Here is a 27,539-nt window from a genome sequence, read left to right as displayed (position 1 = left end):
AATACTAACAATATAAATACTGACAACAAGATTTTAAATAATTTTTACAACTTTCTTTATTTACAAGAATATCCATCAATATAGATATATCTAAAAAAATTTTGATATCGATATTAATATTTTAATCCTTGCTTCGACCAGACACAAGAAACTTCATAAATTTTTTGGTATTAAAGAAAAATAGTTAAACTATACAAAATATCCCTAAACTTTGTACATTGTGTAAAAAATAACCTAGTACTTTCAAAGTTTCATAATTACCCTTAAACTTTAAGAAATGGTTCAAAAGTTCCTTTGTCGTTTGTTTTAGATGGAAACCGTTAGTGTTTGGTTTCATAAATGCCCTTGAACTTTAAGTTTGAAAAGATATCCGTATAGTCAATATATGAACACAAACCATTAATACTCATTTCAAATATTCTAAAGTTTTTAAAGTTGCATTAATACTCTTAGAGCATATATGAAGAGAATTAAAAATAGCTAAAATTAATTTTATTTTTTTATAATAGCTATGAACATGTTTCCAATCATTCAAACTAATATTGATGAAATAGAAATTGCAATTGAAAGTGCAAAATTAAATAATTTATATTTTTGAGTGACTAAAAGTGTACTATAGAGTGATTTTGAACTTGACAAAAATAGTTTTAACAATTTTAAAATCATTCCCAAACATATACTTAGACGTGCAAAAAAAAAATTTTAAAATTTTGTCAGTATAGTAACCAATTTGTTTAAAGTTTTCTTGAGTTTGAAAAGAACAAAATTTAAAATAAATTATATAGATATCATTTTTAATTTTTTTTTTATATATAAATACTCTTATTTTGCTCTTATTTGTCTAATTCTTACACCAGTTTTGTCACGATAAAATATAAACCATAACTTCACAAGCCTCATTCCAAACAAATGCTGCTCTCTTCCGGGTCAACTAAGTCAATGGGGCGGCTATGTGAGAGAAGTCCTTTACAAATCGTCTATAGTAGCTTGCTAACCCCAAGAAACTGTGTACCTCACTAACTGTGGTTGGACGAGCCCAACTCGTAACTGCCTCAACCTTTGCAGGATCTACAGAGACATCTTCCTTCGATATTACATGCCCTAGGAAGGACACCTGCTTCAACCAAAATTCACATTTAGAAAACTTAGCATACAGCTTATTGGCCCTCAATGTCTCCAAAACTTTCCGCAAATGCTCCTCATGCTCGGCCTCGTCCTTGGAATAAACCAAGATGTCATCAATAAAAACAATAAAAAAGGTGTCGAGGAATTCCTTGAATACCCTATTCATCAAATCCATGAACACTGCTGGTGCATTCATTAGACCGAACAACATCACTATGAACTCGTCCATACCTCGAACGAAAAGCTGTCTTAGGTATGTCACTATCCTTTATTCTCAGTTGGTGGTATCCTGACTGGAGATCAATCTTAGAGAATATTGTAGCTTTCTGCAACTGGTCAAACAAATCATCAATCCTGGGAAAGGGATACTTGTTCTTGACGGTCACCTTGTTCAGCTCTCTGTAATCAATGCACAGATGTAACGATCCGTCCTTCGTTTTCATAAACAAAATAGGTGCACCCCATGGTGACACGCTAGGGCGTATGAAACCATTGTCCCACAACTCCTGCAATTGGACCTTTGGTTCCTTCAACTCTGCTGAGGCCATCCTGTATGGAGCCTTCGAAATAGGGGTTGTGCCTAGCTCCAACTCAATAGGAAAATCTACCTCCCGCTACGGGGGCAATCTGGGAAGATCTTCTGGAAAAATGTCTAGAAAATCCCTCACTACTGGCTCCGAAGTCAAGGTGACTTTAGTCTCTTTAGTGTCCACCACACTGGCCATAAAGCCCCAGGCTCCTTGGTCGACTAGTCTACCGGCTTTCAATGTGGAAATCACTTTGGGTAGGACTACGGTCCTAACCCCTCTAAACTTAAAACTGGCTCCTATAGGAGGGTTAAAGATGACCTCCTTATGGGAGCAATCTATGCTGGCATGATTAGCAGCTAACCAATCCATGCCCAATATCACATCAAAATCGCGCATATCTAAAATTATCAAGGTTACATCTAATGCGCAATTGGTTACCTCTACCTGACATGCTTTTATCTTTTTTGTAGCTAACATGATCTCTTATGATGGAATGGAAATGGACAATATAAATGGCAAAGGTTCTGAGTCTAACATGGCATGCCTCATAAATACAGCAGATATAAACGAATGCGAAGAGCCAGAGTCAAATAAAACTAAAGCATGATGTCCCAAAATGGGAATGTACCTATCACCACGGTGCCTGACTTCTCGGCCTCACGCCGAGTGGTAGAAAACACCCTACCCTGCTGTTGCTAATGACTCGGGCCTCCCTGAAACGAACTTACGAGCTGGCCCCTGTGTTCAGGCGTGTTCCTCCCCGGGCATCTATCATATATATGCCCCTTCTGGCCACATCGAAAACAGATCCCAGAGCCGGCTAGACAACGTCCCCAGCGTTGCTTACCACAAGTGGTATATATCGACCTATCCTCTCTGTCCTTGCTGCCTGGGTGGCTACTAGTACAAGAGAAAAGCGAAATTGCTTATCGAATTCTTGCTCCTATTCTTCCACTGACATAACTCCCTGCCTTAAGTTCAAGAATTTTTCCTGTTTGTTGTATCGGGTGTTGGTCGAAAAGTACTTCTCATAAAAGCACTCCTTAAACTGCTCCTAGGTTGCAAGTTCACTACCAGTATCAATCATCTTTTCTACTGAATGCCACCAGATTTTCATGTTACTAGTTAACATGAAAACTACGCATTGAAGCTTATGCTCTTCTGGGCACCTCATAAACGGAATATTGTCTCAATAGATGACAACCACATTTCTGCTTTGGTGGGGTTCCCCAACGATCCATCAAATGGGCGAGGGTCATACTTCTGGAAATCCCTCAGATGTTTAGCCTCAAGAGACAGGCTTTGCATGTCTTTATCTTGCGGTGGGTCTGTTGTAATGGCTCGGGTGGCACCGGTTCCTTCTGAGCCTGGGTCTGGGCAGTCTATCCTACCATCGTGCTACGAATCAGTTCCTGCAGCTTTCCCATTAGAGAGGATGCAATAGCTTCACTAATTCTAGCTTCCATCGCCTTTTCATCAATTTGGGTCACAGGTGGATTTGGAGCTGCCGGAACAGTTTGGCTACTCTCAGCTCTCTCTGCTTGCATTTCTTCTCTAACTGTCTTTCTTGTTCTAGGTTTAGGTGCCATGTCCTGTCATAAATTCGTACGTTAACTAGTTATTTTTGGGTCTTTCTCAGACATCATGCATTTAAAACACTACATCACTGTTCTCATATATGCATTGAAACTTTCATTAGTAGAACGTACTTGGCGATGACGAGGGATCCGTTACTGAGCCATAGGTACTATTTAGACTTACATAGTAAGTCAGTCTATAGAACCTAAAACATGGGCTCTGATACCAACTGTAACGACCCGACCCCCTAGGACTTAAGTTAGACTGTTACTAAATACATGCATGCATGGGACTCAAAACAACACTCGGTTATGGCAAAATAAATGCTAATTAAATAAGGTAAGTTCAAAAGACTTTCATTAAATTCAAATACTAAATCAATAGTAGGGTACCCATAAATCATAAAGGATATAAATAAGTCTGAAAAAACGATTTTTAAAAGTAAGTTTTAAACATCAAAACTAAAAATTAAGAGAAACATGAAAAGAACTCTAAATCTCATGATGCAGAAGCGTAAAAACTAGCCCCAGTGGCTCGAACACGAATTCCACTTGCCCATCACCGGTACATCTCTATCCTTACCTGAAACAACAACATGAGAAAGAATGAGTATAATATACTCAGTAAGTAACACCACTACTGGGGTCAGGCTGGGCATCTATGTCCTCTAGATACCCACCTCTGGTGAAACATATAAACTGCTCTAGTTCTCATGGGACACATATACACATGAAACAAGAAGAAGACTGAGTCCTATCCTACTGTAGTTAAGTATGTCCACTACCTCTGGTGAATCCCGAAGGAGACACAAACTAGTGAATCCCGAAAGAAACATAAACTGGTGAATCCCGAAGGAAACACAAAATCTAATGGGCATCTAACTAATCAGTAAGGACAATGGCACAGTCTCAACATCATAATCATCATTGTACGAATATATGACATATATATAAACCTCAACAACATGGCTCTACAACATACACATATACCTTAACAACATGGTTCTACAATATACATGTATACCTCAACATCATCAGATCAAATACAACCATGGAAGCACATACCATCTCATACTAGCATTCAAGTGTCTATGTGCATAAATAAATAATTCGGATCTCGTAACAGAACATACTTTGATCATGTTATACTATCAATCTATCATGTTGTCATTCTGCCATAACATACATTTATCATGCTAGTATACATCTAATGCCTAGCCCGTGGGCAGTTCCAGTAGTAAGATTACTTACCTTAATTGAAAATTCACAGATAAAATCAGACAACCAAACGATGACAGCGGTTTGAAGTAACGGCCCTAACATACAAATACAACCATTAAATTTTAGTCCAACAATAACTGTGAAACCTCAGACCCAAATCCAAAATACCCAAAAGCTTACCCAAAGAAACTTGATCAACAACTACTCCCAAGATTTCGACTCCAAAATCTCCTCCTAACAGATTTTAAATCCCAATGGACGACGACTTGGAACCTTAAAGATACAAGAGTTAAGTCAACATTTAATTAAGTAATCAATGCGTGCCCACAAACCAACAACAAGGACCAGTACTCTTACCAAAACTCTTGTCGAACAATCTCGAATCCACTGGACAGCCGCTTCTATAATTTCCCAAGCTCAAATCTAAAATCAAAATAATGCGACTAATTTAACTTTCATTCCAACGTAATGGGCATAAAAAAAAAATCCTTCAAGAAACCTGACCCAATAGAGAAAATAGATCTTACCCAAATCTCAGAGTTCGACGAAGACCCACGCAACAAAGGATAGGCAGCACGGCGATGGACGGTGGAATAGATCGGCTAGAGGCGACGGCAGCACCCCTGACGCGAACACATTCGTTGAACAGGTACGGCGTGGCTGGATCTCGGGGTGGTGGCTCAAGCTGTTGGGAGACGGGCGCGACACGCGGCGGTTAAGTGGCTGGGGCGACGGCGGTGCGGACGCGTCTCTGACGAACTGGGCAAGATCAGCCCGTGGAAGGGCGAGCGGCACTAGACGATCGCTGCTTGCTGACGATCAAACCAACCTGCGCGAACGGCGACCCACGAATGAACGATTGGCGACTGGTGGTAGCTTGGTCGGACCCGTGTGGTACCGGCTAGAGAGTTTCGCGTGGAGAGGAAAAAAACGGGGAGGGGGTTTCGGGTAGAGAGGCGTGAGGAAGAAGAAGAAAAAGATTTTGTTTTATAAAAATAAAAATAAAAATAATAAGTATAATAAAACAAAAAAAGGAAATAAGTATAATTATATTTAATTCCTTTCCTTATGCCACTTTATACTATTAAATTCTTTTCTGTTTCAAAAGGAAATTAATTCCTGCCATTAATTTTCAATTCGAATAATTTTACGCCAACAATTAAATTCCTGCATTTACACTTGAAGTCCAAAATTCCAAAAATGCCCTCCACTAATAACAATTACTGAAATTCCACATAATAAAGTTACTGAAATTACATTATTACTAAAAAAATGTGCTGGGTGTTACATAATGTATTTTAAAATATAGTTTTGACAATTAATTGTGAAATTTAAAAACAATAAAAATTAAAATGTCTAAAGTTTAATAATAACAATTACAAAGAGTCATTATTTGGTATTACTAGTCTAGATTACTAATAACACTACTAGTTCAACAACAAACTTAAAAATTATTCCAAAGTCCAACAATATAAATACTACAAACATATAAGTTTTTGTTCTACAAACAATAACATAAAAGTTCCAAAGTACACCTCACTAAACATAAATACAAATCCTTTTACAAATAATAAACTTCCAAACATAGATACAAGTCTTACAAATATAAAATTTCCAAAGTCCACCACAATAAATATAAGTCCTACAAATATAAAAGTTTCAAAGTCCACCAAACATAAATACAAGTCCTACAAAGATAAAAGTTTCAAAGTCCACCAAACATAATACAAGTCCTACAAATATAAAAGTTCCAAAGTCTACCAAACATAAATACAAGTACTACATTACAAACATAAAAGTTCCAAAGTCCACCAAACACAAAAGTTACAAACTTGTTCAAGCTACCTTCTCCTTCACATTCTCCTCCTTCTCGTTCTCCTCGTTCTCGTTCCTCTCCTTGATTTTCGATTCTAAACCTGCTTTGAAGTAAACGAAAATGATTCTTGTTCACATACTAATTATATAAATAATATATTTGAAGTATAGAAAAATGTTTTAAAGATACGAACCTTCTTTAATAATTACAATATCCTCTAAATATCTTTGAAGATCAATGCTAACTACTTTTGAATGTAACCAATATTGTGCACTTACAAGTGCCTCAACTATGGTTGGAGCTAATGTGGAATGCAAAGGATCAATTACTCTCCCACTAGTATTGGATGTAGACTTAGAAGCAACTGTGGATACTAGAATTGCTAAAAGATCTCATGCAATTTGGCTAAGAATCTTTTATCTAGAAGAATTTCCTTTCCACCAATCTAAGATATCAAATTTCTCCTCGTATTTAACACGAGGCTCCAATAAGTAAATATCAACTTTTGTATCCACACTTAGTGTATCCTCTTCTTCCATATCTTCAAAATCAAAATGAAAAACGTCTGAAGCAATACTAACAGTAGAAGTAGTAGCTCTAGATGAAAATGTAGTACTCAAAGAGCTACTGCTACTACTATCACTACAGATCGAAGAGTGACTCATACTTGCACAATCCTTAAACACTTGAGATGATGAAATTGAATATGAAGATGAACCATGGTTAAGAAATGATAAAAGTATATTCAGTAAACAATTTTCTCAAAACAGACTCTACTTTATTTCCCACTTTTTTTGTTGTATCCATATCAAATAATTGATTCAGACAATACATAAGAGACTTCATCTTGTAACGTGGGTCCAAAACAAAAGCAACATACAAAAAGAAATTTTTTTCTCGCTTTTTTCCTAATACTGATCATACTTCTCTTGCATTTTCAAAGCCATGTCATGCAAAAGAAAATTATCAGAACCAACTAAACTTGAATATTTGTTTATGCAATTATAAATAATACTAATAGCATGGAAGACCGTGTTAGAAGTAACATAAAGAGACCCTAAAATTCTAACAATTACTTCATAGAATACCTACAAGAATTTAGAAAAAATTCTAGCAATTTTCCAATCTTTGGTGGTTGTTTACTTTCTTCATTCATGTAGATTGTGTCGTAGTCTTCTAACCTCTCAAATGCTTTTTCAAACTTTTTAGCTGCATCATGCATTAAATATGTAAAATTCCATCTAGTTTGAACATCAAGACACAACATACTCTTACTAGATATGTTCTCCTCTTCGATGCACTTCTTGTTGGGTTATATGTCCTAAAACTCGTAGTTTATAAACATTAAACATATTATATTTTGCGATAAATATGTTATTGAGGTATATTCATTAAAGTTGTTATTGAATATGTAAATTACACTTGCTAAAGCCTAAATTCAATAAACTAACGAATCTCTGACTATAGCATGAATACTTGAACTTTCTCCTCACGTTTAACATGAGGCTTCAATAAGTAAATACTCCCATTTTGATGGCGAACAATAGCATACGGTTGATGCGTGAATTTGATTCACCCATTCTATATGACTTTTCGCATGGGATCATATTTCCATCTTCTGATGGGACTAGATTTGAAATGAAATCTTTAATGTTACAGATGTTGCAAACGACAGAGCAATTTAGTGGGACTCTCGGAGAGGACCTCCATGCACACATAAAACGCTTCTTGGAGCATGCAACTCATTTGTGATTCCTGGAATCACACATAAAGAAATAAGCAATAGGTGAGCTCTTTTGAATCCGATGAGGTGACTACCTGGGAGAAGTTAGTAGAAAAATTTATATAAAAGTATTTTCCTCCAATTATCCGCGCAAGGCGACGAATTAAAATCTTGAACTTTGAAAAGAGTGATTCTGAAACTTTAAGTGGTGCGTGGGAAAGGTTTAAATGGTTAGCCAAAAATTATCCAGACCAGCTACCTCTCACGATTCAAATGGAGACATCATACACTGGCCTGAATAAACCTTCCAAAATGGCAGCAGATTCAACCGTCGCAGGATGCATCATGATTAAGTTTTATGATGAAGCCAAGGAAATTCTAAATCGCATAGCCAAACACAACATAGAACGGGAAATAAGTCGTAATCGAGAGATAGACATTGAAAGCCAAGAATGATAGACAATGACGCAGTGACCAACCTAGCAAGGCAAGCTGCCGCCATGAAAAACATATGAATAATTTAATCATGAACAATGCAGCTCAAATGTAGAATGTTCATCAGATTGATGCATTAGGGCAACCCATGATTAGTTGTGTGGGTTGCGGTGAACCACATTCCTTTAATATTTGTCCACAAAATCCACAAATCATTTACTTTATGAAAAATAACCCATTCTCTAACACATACAACCCAGCATAGAGAAACCATCCAAATTTTCCTTGGGGAGGTTAGCAACAAAACCAAGATCAGTCTGGTATGTTGCAGTAGCACAAGCAAGGTCATTCGTCTAGATTCCAGCACGTACAACAACAACCACTTCAACAATCTCACAAAAAAGGTACCAATGAGTCAAGTTTCTTATCTCTGCTTGAAGCTTTGTTGAAAGAATACATCGTTCAGAATGACGTATTTTTGAAAGGTCAGACATCGTCAATTAGAAACTTGGAGATACAAGTAGGGAAGATTGCTAATGAGGTGAAGAACCGGCCGTATGACACCCTGCTAAGCAATAATGAGGCCCCAAGACACAACAATAATGGCAAGGAGCAGTATCAAGTTGTGGCACTACGAAGCGGAAAACCTCTAGCTGATGAGAGGAGAAAACCCAGAGAAGACCGTCGTCAGTCAATGCAACCTTCAAAATCACCTGAACAACCATCTCCGATGAAAATGTATTTGAATAGCCTAGAGAAGAGAGAACACTTGGCTCTAAAAATCATTCTCCAGTGAGTACCTCCAACGCAAGGGGAACACCTGACATGCGTCCAACTGCACCATTCCCTCGACGCTTGCAGAAGAAAAATGATGAAAAGCAATTCAAGCATTTCCTGAACATTCTCAAACAGTTACACATCAATATTCAACTGGTTAAGACGTTGGAACAGATGTCGAGTTATGTCAAGTTTATGAAAGATATTTTATTAAAGAAAATGAGGATTGGTGAGTTTGAAACCACGCCTTAACCTAGAAATGCAATGCGTTGTTTAAGAAAAACCTTCCAGAAAAGTTAACAGATCCTAGTAGCTTTACCATCCCTTAGGCAATTGGGGGAATTGATGTAGGGCATGCACTTTGTCACTTAGATGCTAGCATTAATCGAATGACCTTGTGAATCTTTAAGAAATTAAGGATCGGGGAAGCTAAATGGACCACGGTGACCTTGAAACTAGCAGATAGATCTATCACTTATCTTGAAGGAAAGATAGAAGATGTACTAGTGAAGGTTGACAAGTTCATCTTCCCTACAGACTTAATAATCTTAGATTATAAAGCAGATAGGGACATCCCCATCATCCTTGGGAGACCCTTCTTGGCCACAAGAAAGGTTCTTATAGACGTACATCAAGGGGAATTAAAAATGACCAAGAAGTTAAATTTATTGTTTTCAATGTATTAAAGTTCCCTGACGAATCAGAGACATGCTAGATAGTTGAAACTGTTGAAATGATTGAAGAAGAAAGACAAGATGAGCAAGATCTAGAATATAAGGCCCATGCATTAGGTGACGTCACAAAGAAGTTTGAACTACTCAACTTGAATGAACGAGAGTCAAAACAAATGTAACCCTCCCTTGAGGAGCCTCTAACACTTGAGCTAAAACCACTCCCTGACCACTTAAAATATGTTTTTTTTTTTTTTGGAAATACTAGTACTATACCTGTAATTATTTCATCAAGACTTTCTAATACTAATGAAAAACTTTTATTGCAGGTACTAAAAAGGCATAAACGAGATATAGGATGGACACTAAATAATATTCAAGGAATCAACCCGTCTTTTTGTATGCATAAAATAAGACTTGAAGAAGGAAAGACCGGTACATTGAGCCCCAACATAGCCTTAACCCCTCGATGAAAGAAGTAGTAAAGAAGGAAATCATAAAATGGCTCGATGCAGGGGTCATTTACCCCATCTTAGATAGCAGTTGGGTTAGCCCAGTTCAATGCGTGCCTAAGAAAGAGGGTACCCCTGTAGTCGTTAACAACAACAACGAGTTGATTCCTTCTAGAATAGTCACTGGATGACACATTTGTACGGACTATAGAAAGTTGAATGCAGTGACTAAGAAGGATCATTTCCCACTATCTTTCATCGACCAGATGTTAGACCGACTTGTAAGAAAAGAATTATATTGCTTCTTAAATGGTTACCCCAGCTACAACCAAATCTTAATTGCACCTGAAGACCAAGATAAGACAAATTTCACATGCCCCTATGGCACCTTCGCATTCAAGCGCATGCCCTTTGGGTTGTGCAATGTGCCAGACACTTTCCAAAGGTGCATAATGGCCATATTTTATGAATTCCTTGAATAATCTATTGAAGTCTTCATGGATGACTTTTCTATTTTTGGAGATTCGTACTTAGCCTGCCTTAACAATTTAAAAGTTGTCCTTGCCTGGTACGAGGAGACCAACTTAGTCCTTAATTGGAAAAAATGTAACTTTATGGTGACTGAGGGAATAATGCTTGGTCATCAAGTTTCAAGGGCAGGCCTTGAAGTTGACAATGCAAAGATTGACGTAACTACAAAGGTACCAGCCCCTGCAAATGTAAAAGCACTTAGAAGTTTCTTAGGGCATGTAGGCTTTTACAAAAGATTTGTGAAAGGATTCTCCCAAATTGCGCGACCTCTGAGTGCATTACTTGAACTAAATAGACCCTATGACTTTGATGAAAATTGCAAATTGGCATTTGAAACACTAAGGTCTGCCTTGACAACAACGCCAATTTTGGTGGCCCCTCATTGGATGTAACCCTTCATTTTAATGTGCGATGCCAGTGATGTTGCCATAGGTGTAATGTTAGGGGAGAAAAAGGGAACTATCATCCATTCAATCTTCTATATGTCGAAGGCCTTGAATGAATCTCAAGAACACTATACTACCACAGAGAAAGAGATGTTGGCAGTGATATTTTCTATTGATTAATTTCGAGCCTACCTTGAGGATCATCTGCCATCATTAACATAGACCACTCTACCATCAAATACTTAATGGAGAAAAAGGATGCAAAACCTAGGTTGATCCATTGGGTACTACTATCGCAGGAGTTTGATTTGGAAGTTAAGGATCGGAAGGTACTGAAAACCAGGTGGTTTACCACCTTTCTCACTTGGACAACAAAGAATTCCAGTTTGGCCTAGTAGAAATTGAAGAGAAATTTCCCGATGAATACCTCCTAAAAATTGAAGACCAGGAACCTTGGTATGTTGATATAGTGAACTACCTAACCACCAAGGAATTTCTAGAGGACTTTAATTCACAACAATGCAAAAGACTCATTGATAACTGGCAGAAATGCCAGTTATTATAAGCCTTTTATTTAGAATTATGAGGGCTAACAAGTAGAAAATGCGGTGATAATACTTAGAATTTGTGAAAAACTGAGTTTTGCGACGATTAGCACCTAAATCCTCACTGACCCCAATATTATGCGTTACTCCATGCCAAAGTGTCTATTTTTGTAGCTGTCGCAGGAATAAAACACATGTGTTGGAAATAAGCAATCGCAATCAAACGCATGCGCTGAAGCCAGCGACCGCAAAGACAACGCATGTGTTAAACGTTGAGCTATCGCATAAACGAATGCATGCAATGATCGCATGCGTCCATCGCATGGAAGTTACGGTAGTCGAATGAGTCTATCGCATGGAAGTTTCGGTGATCAAATGTGTCCATCGCATGGAAGTTGCGGTGATCGAATGCGTCCATCGCATGGAAGTTGTGATGATCAAGGGAATGCGGTAATCACTTGGAGATTGTGGCCACAGAGTGATAACCTTAAATAGAAGGGTGGTCGCAAGATGGGTAGAATGCATTGATACTTTAGTTGAATCAAGCTTCCACGCATACTTTGGGAGTATCAACAAGATAAGATGATGTGACATTGCCCGTACCGCGACAAATGCAGCAGTGAGATATAACGCAGTCATGAGAGTTGTCAGCGTTTAAATTCTATAAATAGCCCATTGGACCTTCATTTCAAGACATCCTAACTTCTGCCTCAAGGCAGAAGTTTGTGATCAGAGATGAGAGCATGAGCGAGATTTTTTGTGAGGATTCTTCATCTCCACAAACTAAACTGAATGATGACCAGAGCTTTCGCCAGAGATAGAGCTCGAGAGAGACATCCCACCATTCATCCATGGCACCACCAACAGCCTTGACGCAGAGTCTTTCATTTCTCCTCTAATCTCTGTATTGTATTACATTTTAGTTTAGATATTAAGACATTTTGTAATCAATGCATAACTTGATTCCTTCAACGCCATCTTCTTCATCTTCTTTATTATTATCATCGTTTACCTTCATCGTTTATTTATCAAACGCTATCGCATACTCAATCGTGTAGCCTAGAGATAGGATGCATGTAGCAACCCATCGAGAGGTGTGCATTGTGCCAGTATAGTGAGTTAATCCTCTTTGCTTGGTGAAAGGCTGTAACAACGCTTGTCGATGGGTTGTTGCAATGCTTGTCTATGAGTTAATCAGCCGCATCTAACTGTCTGAGAAGGTAAGAGATGGAACACGTTAAGCAAAATATGCATTGTTCCTAGAAGTAGGCACGGTCGTATGCTCGACGCACCCATGCACTATAGAGATATAGTCATGCGGCTGACCACCGAGAGGTGTGCGATGCTTTAGTGTGACGAGTTGGTATTACTCGAGCGATTTAAGATAATAAACATTACTATGCATTAACAGTTGTTGTGTATCTACCAATTCACATCGAAAGTCTTCCATTGCTCAATCTGTTTAGTTAGGAGTAGAAGTAGTGTGTAATCCATTAAACTTCTTCTTTTTACTTTTATTCATCGCCTCAAACGTATTGCTTCACAAGCATTATTGAGTGACAAGTCCCTGTGTTCGACTTTGGATTACCCGAGAAACTTGCATTTTCGTTATACTTGGCGACAAAGCAAGAAAACTTTTGATAGGAACACATGGTCATTGCATACTAGATTAACAAAAATAATGTTAGGGACATGGTGGCTACCGCATACCATCGACAAACAAATAGATAGTCAGAAGTTTCAAATAGAGAAATTAAGTCGATCCTGGAGAAGGTTGTCAATATGTCTAGAAAGAACTAGGCACAAAAGTTAGATGAAGCTTTATGGGCATATTGTACTTCTTACAAAACATCAATTGGGATGTCATGGTATGCCCTTTTGTTTGGAAAAACATGTCATCTACCTCTAGAATTAGAGCAGAAAGCATTTTAGGTAGTTAAAAAGTTGAATATGGATATGGAAATTGCTAGTGAAGTTGGAAAGCTGTAGTTGAATGAATTAGATGAGTGGAGATATAATGCATACGAAAGTGAAAAGATGTATAAAGAGAAGACCAAGAACTGGCATGACCAACGACTCAGTAAGAAAGAACTATTTGCTGGGAAAAAGGTTGTACTTTTTAAATCTCGTTTTCGTTTATTTCCAGGGAAATTGAAATCTCGATGATCTGGACCTTTTGTTGTGAAAGAAGTATTTCCTCATGGTGTGGTGGAAATGACTCATGAAAATGGATTTAATGATTTTAAAGTCTATGGGCAGAGAGTGAAGCCCTAAGTTGAAGGAGAGGATGACAACAAAACAACTATTGGCTTATGCGAACTAGCCTGATGCTCACGTTAAAGTTGTCCCTGCGTTGAAAACTTGAAGCCATATTCCAAGGACACTTCTTGTACTCTACTTATTTTTGCGTTCCTTCTTTTCCTTCCTTATTCGTCGATTGTGTTGTGTTTGACCTATTTTTGACTTCGAAAATGATTTTGCTTGTGCTGTTTGCTGATAACATAGTCTAATTGTGGCCAACTCTTAAATGCTCTAAATCAATGCATACCATGTTTAGGAGCATTAGTTGTTCAGACTTGGGAGCACGTGCAGACGTGGGATATGACACATTTCTCTTTCTTCCTTGTTGTCACGCGTCTGCCTATTTACGCAGCCTTGTTTCCTTCCTTTCCACTCCACCGTCCACTTTGAAAAACTTTTTTTGTTCGGTTGACTATACTTAAGCTCCATCTGTGTGATTTCTAGCTCTGATGACCATTTCATTAAGCGATTCTTTACTTAACCTCACCGAAAAAACCATGTCAAATGATTTTGATTCTCAGAACGCTTCACTGAGCTTCGCTGAGGACAACCCGGTAGGCTCCTTCTCCTCCATTCCTTCTTCTACTTTTTCTTCATCTCCTCCACTAGCTCTGGCCACCAAGTCCACCACTTCAAGCAAACCAAAAGGCCAAGCCACCACCAAAAAAACTTATTCGAAACCCAAACCAAAAGTGCCTGCTCGTATTCCCTCCAAAACTACACCCTTGAAACCATCTTCAAATCCTTCCAAAATTCCTTCCGAGTCCCAACTATCTAAACCTTTAACTATTTGTGAGCCAATGCAGTACCCTGCGTTGAAAGCACAACCTAAAAAGACTGCCGCAAAACCCTACAAGAAACCAGCCCCTCCACCCATCATTCCCACTATCATCCCATCCATACCGACGTACGAGTCCATTCCTGAAAACTTGAGAACTACTCCATTTCTAGCCGTGCATTCAATCACCCCTATTTCCAACGAACCATTAGCCATCTTCTTCCCCATCGCTGCAACATCTGCATCCACATCCTCTTCCACTACACCTCATACCCTTTCTGACCCACCCCCACCAACTCCACCTCTACCTTTTGATTCTGGTTCCAGCAGACCTACGTTGGAGCCTACTACGTGTTCATTGCCTCATAACGAAAATCCAAGTGAAATAGCTGGAGGGATGAGCAAGTAGTATTTTGTGACATCCTAGCGAGCATTGACGAGAGGCAAGGATGGCAAGATGCAGATACACCTATATGTTTTTATGTGGAGGAAGCATTGGCCAGAAGTGAGAAACTGCTCGCACAAACACAAGAGGTACTAGATGAGGCTGACCGTTGAGCCTTGATTTTGGAGAAAGAAATGGCTGAAGAAGAGAATGAAATGATGTTACAAGGGTCTGTCCCTGCGGCAGATGGCCTTGACACATCCACAACACACCCATTTGACTCAAATGAGGGGCTCATAATCCAACCATTGAAGAAGAGAGGATTATTTCGAGAAGATGAATTGCGCGTCGAGAAGTGCCAAGAAAATGACAGTGTTGAGATGTCATAGACGCCGGTGTACGAAATTTCGAGCAAGAATTGGAAGAAGTAGAGGAAGTTGCAACTAGTCTTGAGTTTGTAACGCATGACAATATTTAGCATATGCTTGAAGAGTGTGCGCCTGCTAAAAAGGGATAAAAGAAAGAGCCTTTTCAAAAAGAATTGGAAGAAGAAATACGGCAACTAATCGAGGAGGCCACCGCCTATGAAGATGAGTTGGCCGGAAGGGGAGGTGTGAAAAATAAAGGGAGGAAGCGTTAGTTCGTTGACATACTAGTAGAAAAAGGATTCTTCCTCGAACATAGTCCACCACCAACATACATCACTAAGATAGTCGACGCAATCGGTTGACAAAACTTCTGTGTCAGCCTATCGAAATTTCTGCTTTATGACCACGATGATGACACCAATGATTGCTAAATTGAGTATTAAAGATAAGCAACAGAATTGTAAGCTTAGGAACTTCTTTACTAAAACACTTCAGTCTTAAAGATAAGCAACAGAATTGTAAGCTTAGGAACTTCTTTACTAAAACATGTTTAATTTTCTATTCATGCAAATCTCACCTCAAACATCTTTTTGACATTTTTCTAAGACATTCTTATAGTTCTTTTTCAATAATGCGGACCTTGCCGACCTCTAAAATTTGGGGGGGAGGAGGAGAGGGGGCGAGGTTCGAGTTGATGCATTCACTTCTATAAAAATCCTTTCATAATTTCATAAAAAAGAGTTTTGAATAAAAAGAAAAACTCCCCTATCAGCGCTAGGAAAATCCAACTTGATAAGAGTTTAGTTGGGAATGACACTTGCTTGTCGTTCGATGTCTGCATGACACATGTGGTGGCAAGCCAAAACTGAAAGAAATCAGACATGAGGATTTCCATGAGCAGCGGAATGATCGTTCCAAATTTCAATCATATATGAATAACAACAATTACAGTTTATAAATGGAAACATACGGTCATGCACAAAATGAAATTACAGCATGCTTTTCTAAAGATCAAGGGATAGAACAAACATACCTTTGAAGACTCATCTTCAACACCCTTGATCACGAACGCTCGAACAACCCGTAATACTGCAACACTCGAACGCTCGTACACCACGACTGCTACACTGCACGATCACAGTGAACTTCGAACACAACAATCTCCAAGACCACGAACACAGTGAACAACCTCCAGAACCTTGACTATGTCAAGTTGAATATGACACGACCACAATAACTACCTTGGTATTCTCGGTATGAGAATCCAGAAGTGTGGGCTCTGTGTGGACTTGGTTAAAGGACGAGACAGGAGGAAGAATAATCGTGTAAACGATTAAGCAAGTGGGAGATGACAAGTCTATCGTATAGAGGATGGCCAATCATTTAACAAAAACTATACGATCATTTAGCAAAAGTAGCACGATCGTTTAGCTAATCGGCCAACTGAGTGACTATTGTATAGAAGCACTCCATGATCGTCTAGTCTCTCCAAGCTTTCGTTTAGTAGATCTAATTTACTTGACAGCCACTGCGAGAATTTTTCGAAAATAGAAACTCTCATTCATCAACCACTAAAATTAGGAAAAAAAAATTTCTTTTATCTCACGGTTACCATGAAACCACCAATAACCTCCCACTTAATTGGTTATTAGAGAAAAAGAGATAATTATCCAATAATTAATATTATTTTAAATTTACATGATAACCAACTTACTATAGTATACTTATAACCTATAGTTTTAATATTTCATCTCATGAAACATATAAGCATAGCTTTTTTTCTATTCCATGGTCCTTAATGTAAATCTCATTTATATTAATCCTCAACTTGATGTATCACATACACCATACCGATCATATCATATATAATCGAATTACCTCTTGTCAATTTGAACATTTCAAATCAACACCAAGAACTGATCCTCAACTTGAATCCATGGACTTGTAGCTCGAAGCTTCAAGATACGTGAATAACTGACTAAACTCTTTAGTCACGGGATCCACCATTTGTTAATTACCAGGCATTCCACTAAAGACCGACAGCTAAACTCTTCTTACTACAGATATATCATGTGTCCATCTTAACCAATCAACGACACGATAACCCTTCATAGATCGCTCGTAAGTACAGTTGGGCCAATAACCGTTATGCCCCTGTAGTTAAATCTAACTCCTTAAGTACCACTGATCTCTTTAATGAACATAAGTCATAATCCTACTATGACTGAGTCCTCTCTTCCAAAGAGAAGCTATGGCCACTATGTTCAAGCCCTGGAATCAGCCCTTAAGGGAGCAATCTATCTACTTACCCCTGCTTCGGGGAATGAGTGAATTCTATCTTGTGTAATTGAGTTCCTAGCTCCCAAGTCAGACAAGTCCCTGAAAAGGTAGACATGTTGAGTTTGGAATCTGGTCACTCTCACCTATACTAATCAAAGGACCGCCCTCAAAGGTAGAAGTTCCCAAAACATTCAAGATTGAGGTCATGTCACCTATGGTCATTTAGGTGGGATGTAAGTCTCCAGTATCAACGATGTTATATACAAAGACGAATCATCTCGTGGTCCGGTCTTATACAAGCTCTTTGTATAGGACACCCCCGCTCGCATGTCTCTACATGAATGGTTAGGATCTACCATCTGTAGTAGTTCGCAACACTTGCAAACCTCTACAAAGTGGGTCGTATCCGTAGTGTCACCAGGATCAGGTATCCCACCTTAATCCTTATACTACAGATCTATTTAGGTTATTACTTAAGGCATGATCCACTTATATATCTCATATACATGCTTAAATTTACATACTGTTGGGCCTGCTTCTGTATATTTGATGAATTCAGCCTAGATGATGAAATATTTGTGAGGCCTTTCTTTGCTGATCCAAACGTGAGCCTAGTTCTTTTGCCCCAAAAATTAGTTTGGTTGATAGAAAACTTGGCTGTTAAGTGCCCACAATTTTCTAGCTGATGCCTTACACGTGGTTTGAAACACTGCTCTTTGTCTGATGGAGAAATGAAAGAAACACTTTGTTTCTGATGAGTGATTAATGCAGAATTGATTTTCTTTCTCTCTTTTTTCCTCTCTGATTCTCTTGTTCTCTGCCTTCTGAGTTCTTTACACTTTCTTCTAACCTTAATGTCTTCTTGTTTGATCTGTGCGACTGCTTTGAGTATACGATGGAAGAATCATGCAATCATGTAGACGATGGTAGAAGGAAATGGTTAACGAACATGCAATTGTGTAAACGATGGAAGAAGAAAATGGTAAACGATCATTCAATCTTGTAGACGATGAAAAGAAAGGGAAGGAAATGCACAACAATATACGTGATTCGGCTATTGAAGCCTATGTCCATGGGAAGGAGAGAGTTTTATTAAGAGCTAAGTCATAGATTCTTTCTTTTACAGATTTTTCAAGTTCTTCTTGAAGCTATGTATGTTTTATCTACAAAATTTGTAAATGATGAGTATTTATTCTAATTTCTTATACAAGTAGTTACAATAACTAACTGTAAAAGTTAAAGAAATGTGAAATAGTTCTTGAATGTTGAATGTATGAGCTTATAATCTTCAAATCACCACCTTAAGCTCAACATGCGAGCTCTTCTCCTTCTGGATTTAACATGTCTTCGTCATTTTTCAAGAAGCAGAAACCCGATCTGACCAAGACAATTAGCAAGCTTGAGTTTACTCACAGGTTTGGTAAGTATGTCGGCTGTGTTTTCAGTGGTATGAACTTTTAGCACCTCGACTTCTCCTTTCTCTATTCTATCTCTTACGAAGTGATACTTGACATCTATATGTTTGGTCCTTGAATGATACTGAGGGTTTTTTGAAAGGTGAATGACATTTTGGTTATCACAGTAGATTTTTACTACTGTTTGATTAATACCAAAGTTCTTCATCTATCCTTTTAACCACAGTACTTCCTTTATTACATCTGATAAAGCTATGTACTCTGCTTTTGTGGTTGATAATGTTGTGATTGACTGTAAATTTTCTTTCCAACACAACAAATTAGGGCCAAATAAGAATAGATAACTTGTTAGAGATCTTCTTTTGTCTTGGTCACCTGCAAATCTGAATCAACATATCCATATAGCTCTAAATTTGATTCATTATACTTTGATATGTTAATTTCGACATTTAGACCAAATTAGATATCTTAAAATACATCGTGTTGCTTCCCAATGTCTTTTTCCAAGGTTAGATATGTATCTACTGACTAAACTAGTGTTGTATGATAGGTTTGGTCTAGTAGATATCATTAAGTACACTAGACTCCCTACTGCTTGATTATAAGGAATTGATTGCATTTGAGTCAAATGTTCTATGTCTGTTTCTTTTGGTTAGTTTTCTGAGGAAAGTTTAAAATGAGTAGCAATAGGTATGGTGACTAGTTTTGCATTTGTCATATTAAATCTGTTGATTACTTTTTCACAGTAGCTTAGTTGGCTAATGGTTAGAGTTGAGGAAGTTCTGTCCCTTTGAATTTCAATTTAAGGATCTTTCTAGACTGGCCTAAGTCTTTCATGTCAAATTCTCTCTTTAAGAGATTTTTTACATGAGTTAAATCCTCCTTAGATTTTCCTGTTAGTAACATATCATCAACATAGAGTAATAAATAGACTTTGTTCTTATAGGTAGTAGAATTAATATAAGAACAAATATCATAGGAACTTCTCTGAAATCCAATACTCTCTATGTAGTCATTAAACCTTTTGTACCAGAATCTAGGGGATTGTTTTAGACCATATATTGACTTATTTAGGAGATAGTATAAGTCTTCCTTTCCTTTTTCCTCAAACTCTTTAGGTTGAACCATATATAAACCTCATCTAAATTTCCATGTAAGAAGGCAGTTTTAACATCTAGTTGATCTAGTTCTAGATTGTATTGAGCAACTAGAGATAAAAGTAGCTAATAGAGGTTTGTTTCACTATTGGTGAAAAATTTTCAATATAGTATATTCCTTCCCTCTAAGTAAACCCTTTAGCCACTAACCTTGCCTTGTACCTAGGGTTTTCTTCTTTGGTAGAACCCTCCTTCAGTTTATATATCCATTTAGAGGCTATAGGTTTACAACCTTTAGGAAGAGGAGCTAGGGTCCAGGTATTATTGACAATGAGTAACTCCATCTCTTCACACATTGCTTGAATCCAAGACCTAGCATTAGGGCAGTGAACTGCCTCTTCAAAAGTGGCTGGTTCTTGGTCATTAGAAGCTATTGTAGCATTTAAAACTAGGTTCATATAGTTAGTTTCAGTATACCTAGCTGGAGGAACTATCACTCTTCTTTGTCTATCCCTAGCCAAAGAATACTGACTTAAATCAGGGACACTTTATTATTCCCAGTATTCTCATTTGAGGCATCCTCTTCTTCTTCTTCTAATTCTATAGGAGGGTTTTGGTTAGTGGAAGAAATTTTAGGTGACTCCACCTCAATCTTAGTAGTATTAGGGCTAGTAGGAACTTCATAAGATGTCTTTTCTTTTTGCATAAATATTTCTTTTTCTCTGAATGTGAATCTCTACTTATAACAAACCTTTTATCAATAGGATTCCACATCTTAAATTCTTTTACTCCCTAAGAAAACCCTACAAACATACACTTTACTGCCCTCGATTTTAAATTCCCTTGATTTTGATGAATATAACCAACACATCCAAATACCCTTAGGTTTTCTAGGTTAGGTGGATGTGTGGTTCATTTTTCTTCAGGAGTCAAAAAATTTAGGGAGGAATGTGGACACCTATTTAAGGTGTACACTATGTAGCTTGCAGCCTCAGCCCAGTATTTTTCACTCAGAATTGCATCTGATAGGAGACATCTAACCCTTTCCGTGACTGTTCTATTTAGTCTTTCAACTACTCCATTTTGTCGAGGAGTGAATCTAACTGTCCTATGCCTAGTAATTCATGTTTCTTTAAAGAATTTGTTAAACTATTCACTACAAAATTCCAGTCCATTGTCAGTTCTTAGGTATTTAATTTCTTTAGAAGTTTGTTTCTCTATCATGAGTTTCCATTCCTTAAGCCTATCAAACACTTGGCCTTTAGTTTTAAGGAAGTAAACCTAACTTTTTCTAGAGAAGTCATCAGTAAAAGAAAGTAAATACTTTGAGCCATTTAGGCTAGGTGTAGGAGCTGGACCCCATAGGTCAGAGTGTATATCGTCTAGGATAGATTTTGTGGTATGTTGTGCTTTAGTGAAATTTTTCCTTGTGGATTTCCCTAAAACACAGTGTTCACAAAAGGTTAGATTTTTTTAGAGACCTTTAGGGAGAATCGCTTGATTAGATAGGACTTCTAGGCCTTTAACACTAATGTGAGATAACCTTTTGTGCCATATATCATTTGTGGTGGCAACATCCCTATCATCATTTCAACTCCTTTGACCACAAATAAGTCATTTATCTTTTTCCCAACTAATATTACTTTAGAGTCCTTTAGCACCTCAAGGGTTGCTCGGGTATTCACACCCAATAGCATCTAACATACCTAAGGAGATTAGATTTCTCTTAAGTAATGGAACATATCTCACATTCCTAAGAAGTTTGATGGTTCCATCCTTAAGTTTCATGGAAACAGAGCCAATGCCCTCTATTTTACAGCCTCGGTTGTTTCCCATATATACCATTTCTCCTTCTATTTCTTTAAAGGTGTTAAACCAAGGTTTCATTGAGGTCATATGATAGGTGCATCTGGAATCTAGAACCCAATCATGTTTTCCTAGAGGGTTTACATGATTAGATTTGCCTAAAGTTGAGGCTAAAGCATCTGAGTAGATGAAGGAACCTTCTACAACAGATGCTTCGGGCTGTTTTCCTTTTGAATCATTTTCTTTCTCTTGGTTCTTTCTCTTTAAGATAAATCAGTCCTTAATTAGATGTCCCTTTTTTCTTATAGTACTTGCATTTTATTTTCTGCTTTGATTTATTTTCTTCTGAGTTATGAGGTTTTCTGTCTTTTGAATAGTTTTGTTTGAAGTTTCCTTTTACGAATAGACCTTCACCACTAGGTTTATCTTTTCTATCAACCTGTAGCTCAAGCTCTCTAGTTCTTAGGGTTGAGATTATAGTGTATGTGCTTATACTATCCCTTCCATACTTTAGAGCATTCTTTTTTTTATTTATTACTTTATACGGTTTAGGCAAGGAGTTTAGAAGCACATAGGCCTTATTTTCATCATCAAGTTTTTCTCCTAGAGTTTTAAATTCGGCAACTATTTTCTTGAACTCATCTAAGTTATCAATTAATGTTTTAGATGAATCCATTTTAAATGTGAAGAATTTCTCCCTAAGATACATTTTGCTAGGAAGATTTTTTGTAGCATATAACTCTTCTAGCTTAGTCCATATCTTATATGCAGTTTCTTGATCTAAAACTTGTCTAAGAATATTGTCACTAAGATTAAGAACCAACGTGCCAGAGGCTGCCAGCTCCTCGTCTTCCTTTTCTTGAGCTATCACAGTGGCAGTGAGTGTTGATGGATCAAAGAGGGCTCTATGGGCTTTATACTTGCCGAGAATTGCCTTGATCTTGGCCTTCCATAGTTCAAAGTCTCCTTTGCCATCATACTTCTCCACGTCGAACCTTGTTACTGACATTTTGGATAAAAAAACTCGTGTCTTGATTCTCCAAGAATTGAGATCTTGTAAGTCTTTTGCTCTGATACCACTTTGTTAGGCCTGCTTCTGTATATTTGATGAATTCAACCAAGATGATGAAATTATTTGTGAGGCCTTTCTTTGCTGATCCAAACATGAGCCCAGTTCTTTTGCCCCCAAAATTACTTTGGTTGGTAGAAAACTTGGCTATTAAGTGCCCACGATTTTCCAGCTTATGCCTTACACGTGGTTTGAACCACTGCTCTTTGTCTGATGGAAAAATGAAAGAAACACTTTCTTTCTGATGGGTGATTAATGTAGAATTAATTTCTTTCTCTCTCTTTTGCTCTCTGATTCTCTCGTTCTCTACCTTCTAAGTTCTTTACACTTTCTTCTAACCCCAATGTCTTCTTGTTTGACCTGTGCGACTGCTTTGAGTATACGATGGAAGAATCATACAATTTTGTAGACGATGGTAGAAGGAAATGGTGAACGAACATTCAATCGTGTAGATGATGGAAGAAGGAAATGGTAAACGATCATTCAATCTTGTAGACGATGAGAAGAAAGGGAAGGAAATGCACAACGATATATGTGGTTTGGCTATTAAAGCATACGTCCACGGGAAGGAGAGAATTTTATTAAGAGCTAAGTCACAGATTCTTTCTTTTATAAATTTTTCAAGTTCTTCTTGAAGCTATGTATGTTGTATCTACAAAATTTGTAAATGATGAATATTTATACTAATTTCTGATACAAGTAGTTACAATAACTGACTGTAAAAGTTAAAGAAATGTGAAATAGTTCTTGAATGTTGAATGTATGAGCTTATAATCTTCACATACAATAACCATGGAGCTTTGTTTATTGGATATGAGTAAATGTCAGAATGAAATAACTCTTATTTTATTCATAACAATGTGTATAAATTAAAAACTACGAGACTCCGGGAGAATTAGGACACCAATCTCAACAAAAATGAAGACAAGTAACTAGAACAAACACAAACATAATAAAACATCCTAACTTCAAGGTTTAAACCAAAAACAAGGGGGGGGGGGATAACATCCGGCTTGACAAGAATTAGTCGTGAAGGGCATTTTCTCGTAGTTGGATGTCTGCATGACACCCTTCGGGACAAGCGAAAACAAAGCTAAGTCACCTAAATTTGATGGATGGGCTTAAAACCTTAATAAAAACAAAGGATTGGAAAAGACTTTTATAAAAATGAACCTTCTAACACATTTCTAATTTTGAAAGATAAGTATGTTTAGAAAAGCAAAGAGATTTTTTAGGAATGTGCTTGCTGCATGTAGATTTAGAATAACTTTTTAAGGAAGTGAACAAACTTACACTACTATATGCTGATATGAGAATCACAAGTTAAAGTTAGAAGGAAAAATGAGAGGATAATTTGAGCACATTGAGATTGAATGAGTTATGCTAAGGTATTATTTTAGGAATGCTTGAGGACAAGCATTATTATAAATTTGGGGGTGTGATAACTTTGTAGAAATACTACTTATTATCCTCTTAAGTTGGAATAATTAGGGTTAAATGATGAGAAATATAGTCATTATTGTAGAAAAGTGTGTGAAATTTCATATATACAATCAACGGATACAAAAGTATCCCTTTGAATGAAATTCCACCACTAACATCTTGAAACACAGGAGTTAAAGGAAAATTCACCAAGTGTTGCAGAAAAGCAAACACTCCAACGTGTGATAATACATTTCACTCGTGCATTAGCTGTCAAATCACAAGTTGTAAGTATGGCGGATGTGACGAGTGGCGTCTGAACCAATTAGAGATGAGATGGCTAAAGCAGAGTATGGAATTTAATGTTGTCATGTCACAAGTTACTAACCAAGTGCCTATATAAGGAGAAGCTGTTGATCAGTAAAGGGGTTAGACACCTTCATTTTGTACACAATTAGAGATTTTGTACATACTCAGTCCCTCAGCCGTCTGCAAGAAAGAAGGAGACTTAAGATCACTATTGCCACCATTGATAAAGGAGGTGCCACCAGAGATAGCTCGAGAAATACGACCTCTAGTACATCTCCATCTCAATCACCAACAGAAAGCACCAAAACAATCCAAAAGAAGCAAGATATTGAGCCCTACGACTTAACTTTCTTCATTTCCCACATTTTATCTTTTTCCATTGTTAACTTGATTGAACTGAGATTATGTAAAGACAACTTCTTCATCTATCAATTCAATCATGATTTCGTTCATCTTTTCATCATTTTTCATGATTTCATCAATCATGCGTAACTAATTATCGTGAGTTGGGATGAATTAAAGGTTAATCTGTTAAGTGCATGTGTATAATGTTCAAGTTGCTTAATGTGTGTTTAACATTTATTGATTGAATTCGACTGATCACCTGATTTAAGTAGAAATAGTTAACTGCTTGAAAAAGTTTGTGACTATGGAAATCATTAAGGAAGGGCAACGGGTAGCTCTAGATAAAGAGTTAACCATGTTGTGATGTTAGAAATATTACTAGTATGTATGCATCTTAGAGATATGACGTATGTGACTACATGAGAGATGCTGAAAATAAACTAAGTTATAAAAGAACCTGGACGCATTACACATTTATAGGGGTTAACTGATATTCATTCCAACCCTGTTCTAGTCCACTGATTCACAAAGGCTTCCTAGTTGAAGTTGAGGAATTAACACTCATCATTACAATGCATGCATCATTCCATCAACGTATTCACCCCCTCCAGTCTCTTATTTCTTGCACGTATGTCTGAGTTAGTGTAGTTACACCTCATCTTCTTTTAATTAGAAAACTACTGTGAGAATTTCATTTGGCCATCTCATATTAGTTATTACTAAATCCCTTGCATTTGACCATGGACTTACTAGGAAACTTGTGTTGGATTTATACTTGGGTCCATCTCAAGAAAACTTGTACTCAACCAAGATAAATTGGTGCATGAACATTGAACTTTGTTTTATTCACAATATAATTTAAGCATCGGAATTAAGAAGAAACTGATTTCCTTAACAATGGTGTTCAAATATGTTCTGCAACTTTGTGTGCTAAGGTCCTTCTTGATGCTAAAATGTTCAGAATTATAATAACTCAGAATAAAAGACAAAAGGTTTTTCCCAAAGAAAATGCCCAACTTTGGCACCTAAGATTAGGTCACATAAATCTCAATAGAATTGAGAGGTTGGTTAAGAATGGATGTCTAAGTGAGTTAGAAGAAAATCTTTACCGGCATGTGAGTTATGCTTTGAAGGCAAAATGACTAAAAGACCTTTTACTTTAAATGGTCATAGAGCCAAAGAACCCTTGGAACTTATACATTCAGACCTCTATGGTCCTATGAATGTTAAGGCAAAAAGAGGGTTTGAATATTTCATCTCTTTTATAGATGAGTATTCTATGTATGGGTATGTTTATCTAATGCAGCATAAGTCTGAAGCACTTGAAAAGTTCAAGGAGTATAAGTTTGTGATTGAGAATACATTAGGTAAAAAAGTTAAGATACTTCGAACCGATTGATGTGGACAGTTATGGATTTAAGATTCTAGGACTATTTGATAGAACATGGAATCATGTCTTGACTCTTCCGTTATTCCTCAGTAGAATGGTGTATCAGAAAGGAGAAATAGAACCTTGTTGAACATGGTTCGGTCTATGATGAGTTATGCTCAACTACTTTATTCATTTTGGGGTTATGTAGTATAGACTGCAGCTCATATTTTGAGTTGTATTTCATCCAAGAGTGTCTCTGAAACACCTTTGAAATTATAGAATGACCGTAAAGGTAATTTATGTCATTTCAGGATTTAAGGTTGCTCAGCATACGTGCTTGAGGCCAATCCTAAGAAATTGGAACCTTTTTCAAAATTATGCCTATTTGTAGGCTATCCTAAGGGAATGAGAGGTGGTTACTTCTACAATTCTAAAGATAATAAAGTATTAGTGTCGAAAAATGCTACATTTTTAGAAGAGGACAACATCAGGGCGCATAAGCCACACAGTAAGATTGTGTTAAGTGAGCTTTCCAACGAAACTATTAAAACTTCAACAACGATTGTTGAAGAAGCTGGTACATCAACAAGAGTTGTTAATTTCGATTCATCTAGTTCTACACATCCACCTCAACTGTTAAGGGAACCTTGACATAGTAGGAGAGTTGGGAACCCATCTGTTCATTATATGGGTTTAACAAAAACCCTTATTGTTATATCTGATGACAACGTTGAGGGTTCATTGTCCTATAAACAAGCAATGGAAGATGTGGACAAAGATGAATGGATCAAGGTTATGGATCT

The 27,539-nt window shown here is 37.3% G+C and overlaps 1 protein-coding gene and 1 long non-coding RNA gene across 2 annotated transcripts; one reads left to right on the top strand and one right to left on the bottom strand.

Moving 5' to 3' along the window:
- Positions 1-4,478: 4,478 nt before the first annotated feature.
- LOC120089799 lies at positions 4,479-5,392 on the bottom strand. Its single transcript, XR_005485327.1, has 4 exons — positions 4,981-5,392; positions 4,811-4,876; positions 4,634-4,726; positions 4,479-4,548 (listed from the first exon to the last, which is right to left on the bottom strand). It is a non-coding gene; the product is annotated as an uncharacterized LOC120089799 (long non-coding RNA).
- Positions 5,393-14,587: 9,195 nt separating this feature from the next.
- On the top strand, positions 14,588-15,277 carry LOC120090763 (extensin-like). The gene has a single exon (XM_039048472.1). It carries the CDS (start codon positions 14,588-14,590, stop codon positions 15,275-15,277), a length of 690 nt encoding a protein of 229 aa, XP_038904400.1.
- Positions 15,278-27,539: the final 12,262 nt, after the last annotated feature.

Source organism: Benincasa hispida, chromosome 11 (assembly GCF_009727055.1).
Source record: "Benincasa hispida cultivar B227 chromosome 11, ASM972705v1, whole genome shotgun sequence".
Taxonomy (NCBI): Eukaryota; Viridiplantae; Streptophyta; class Magnoliopsida; order Cucurbitales; family Cucurbitaceae; genus Benincasa; species Benincasa hispida.
The sequence above is the reverse complement of the archived record's forward strand: the minus strand, read 5'-3'. Positions and strand labels throughout refer to the sequence as shown.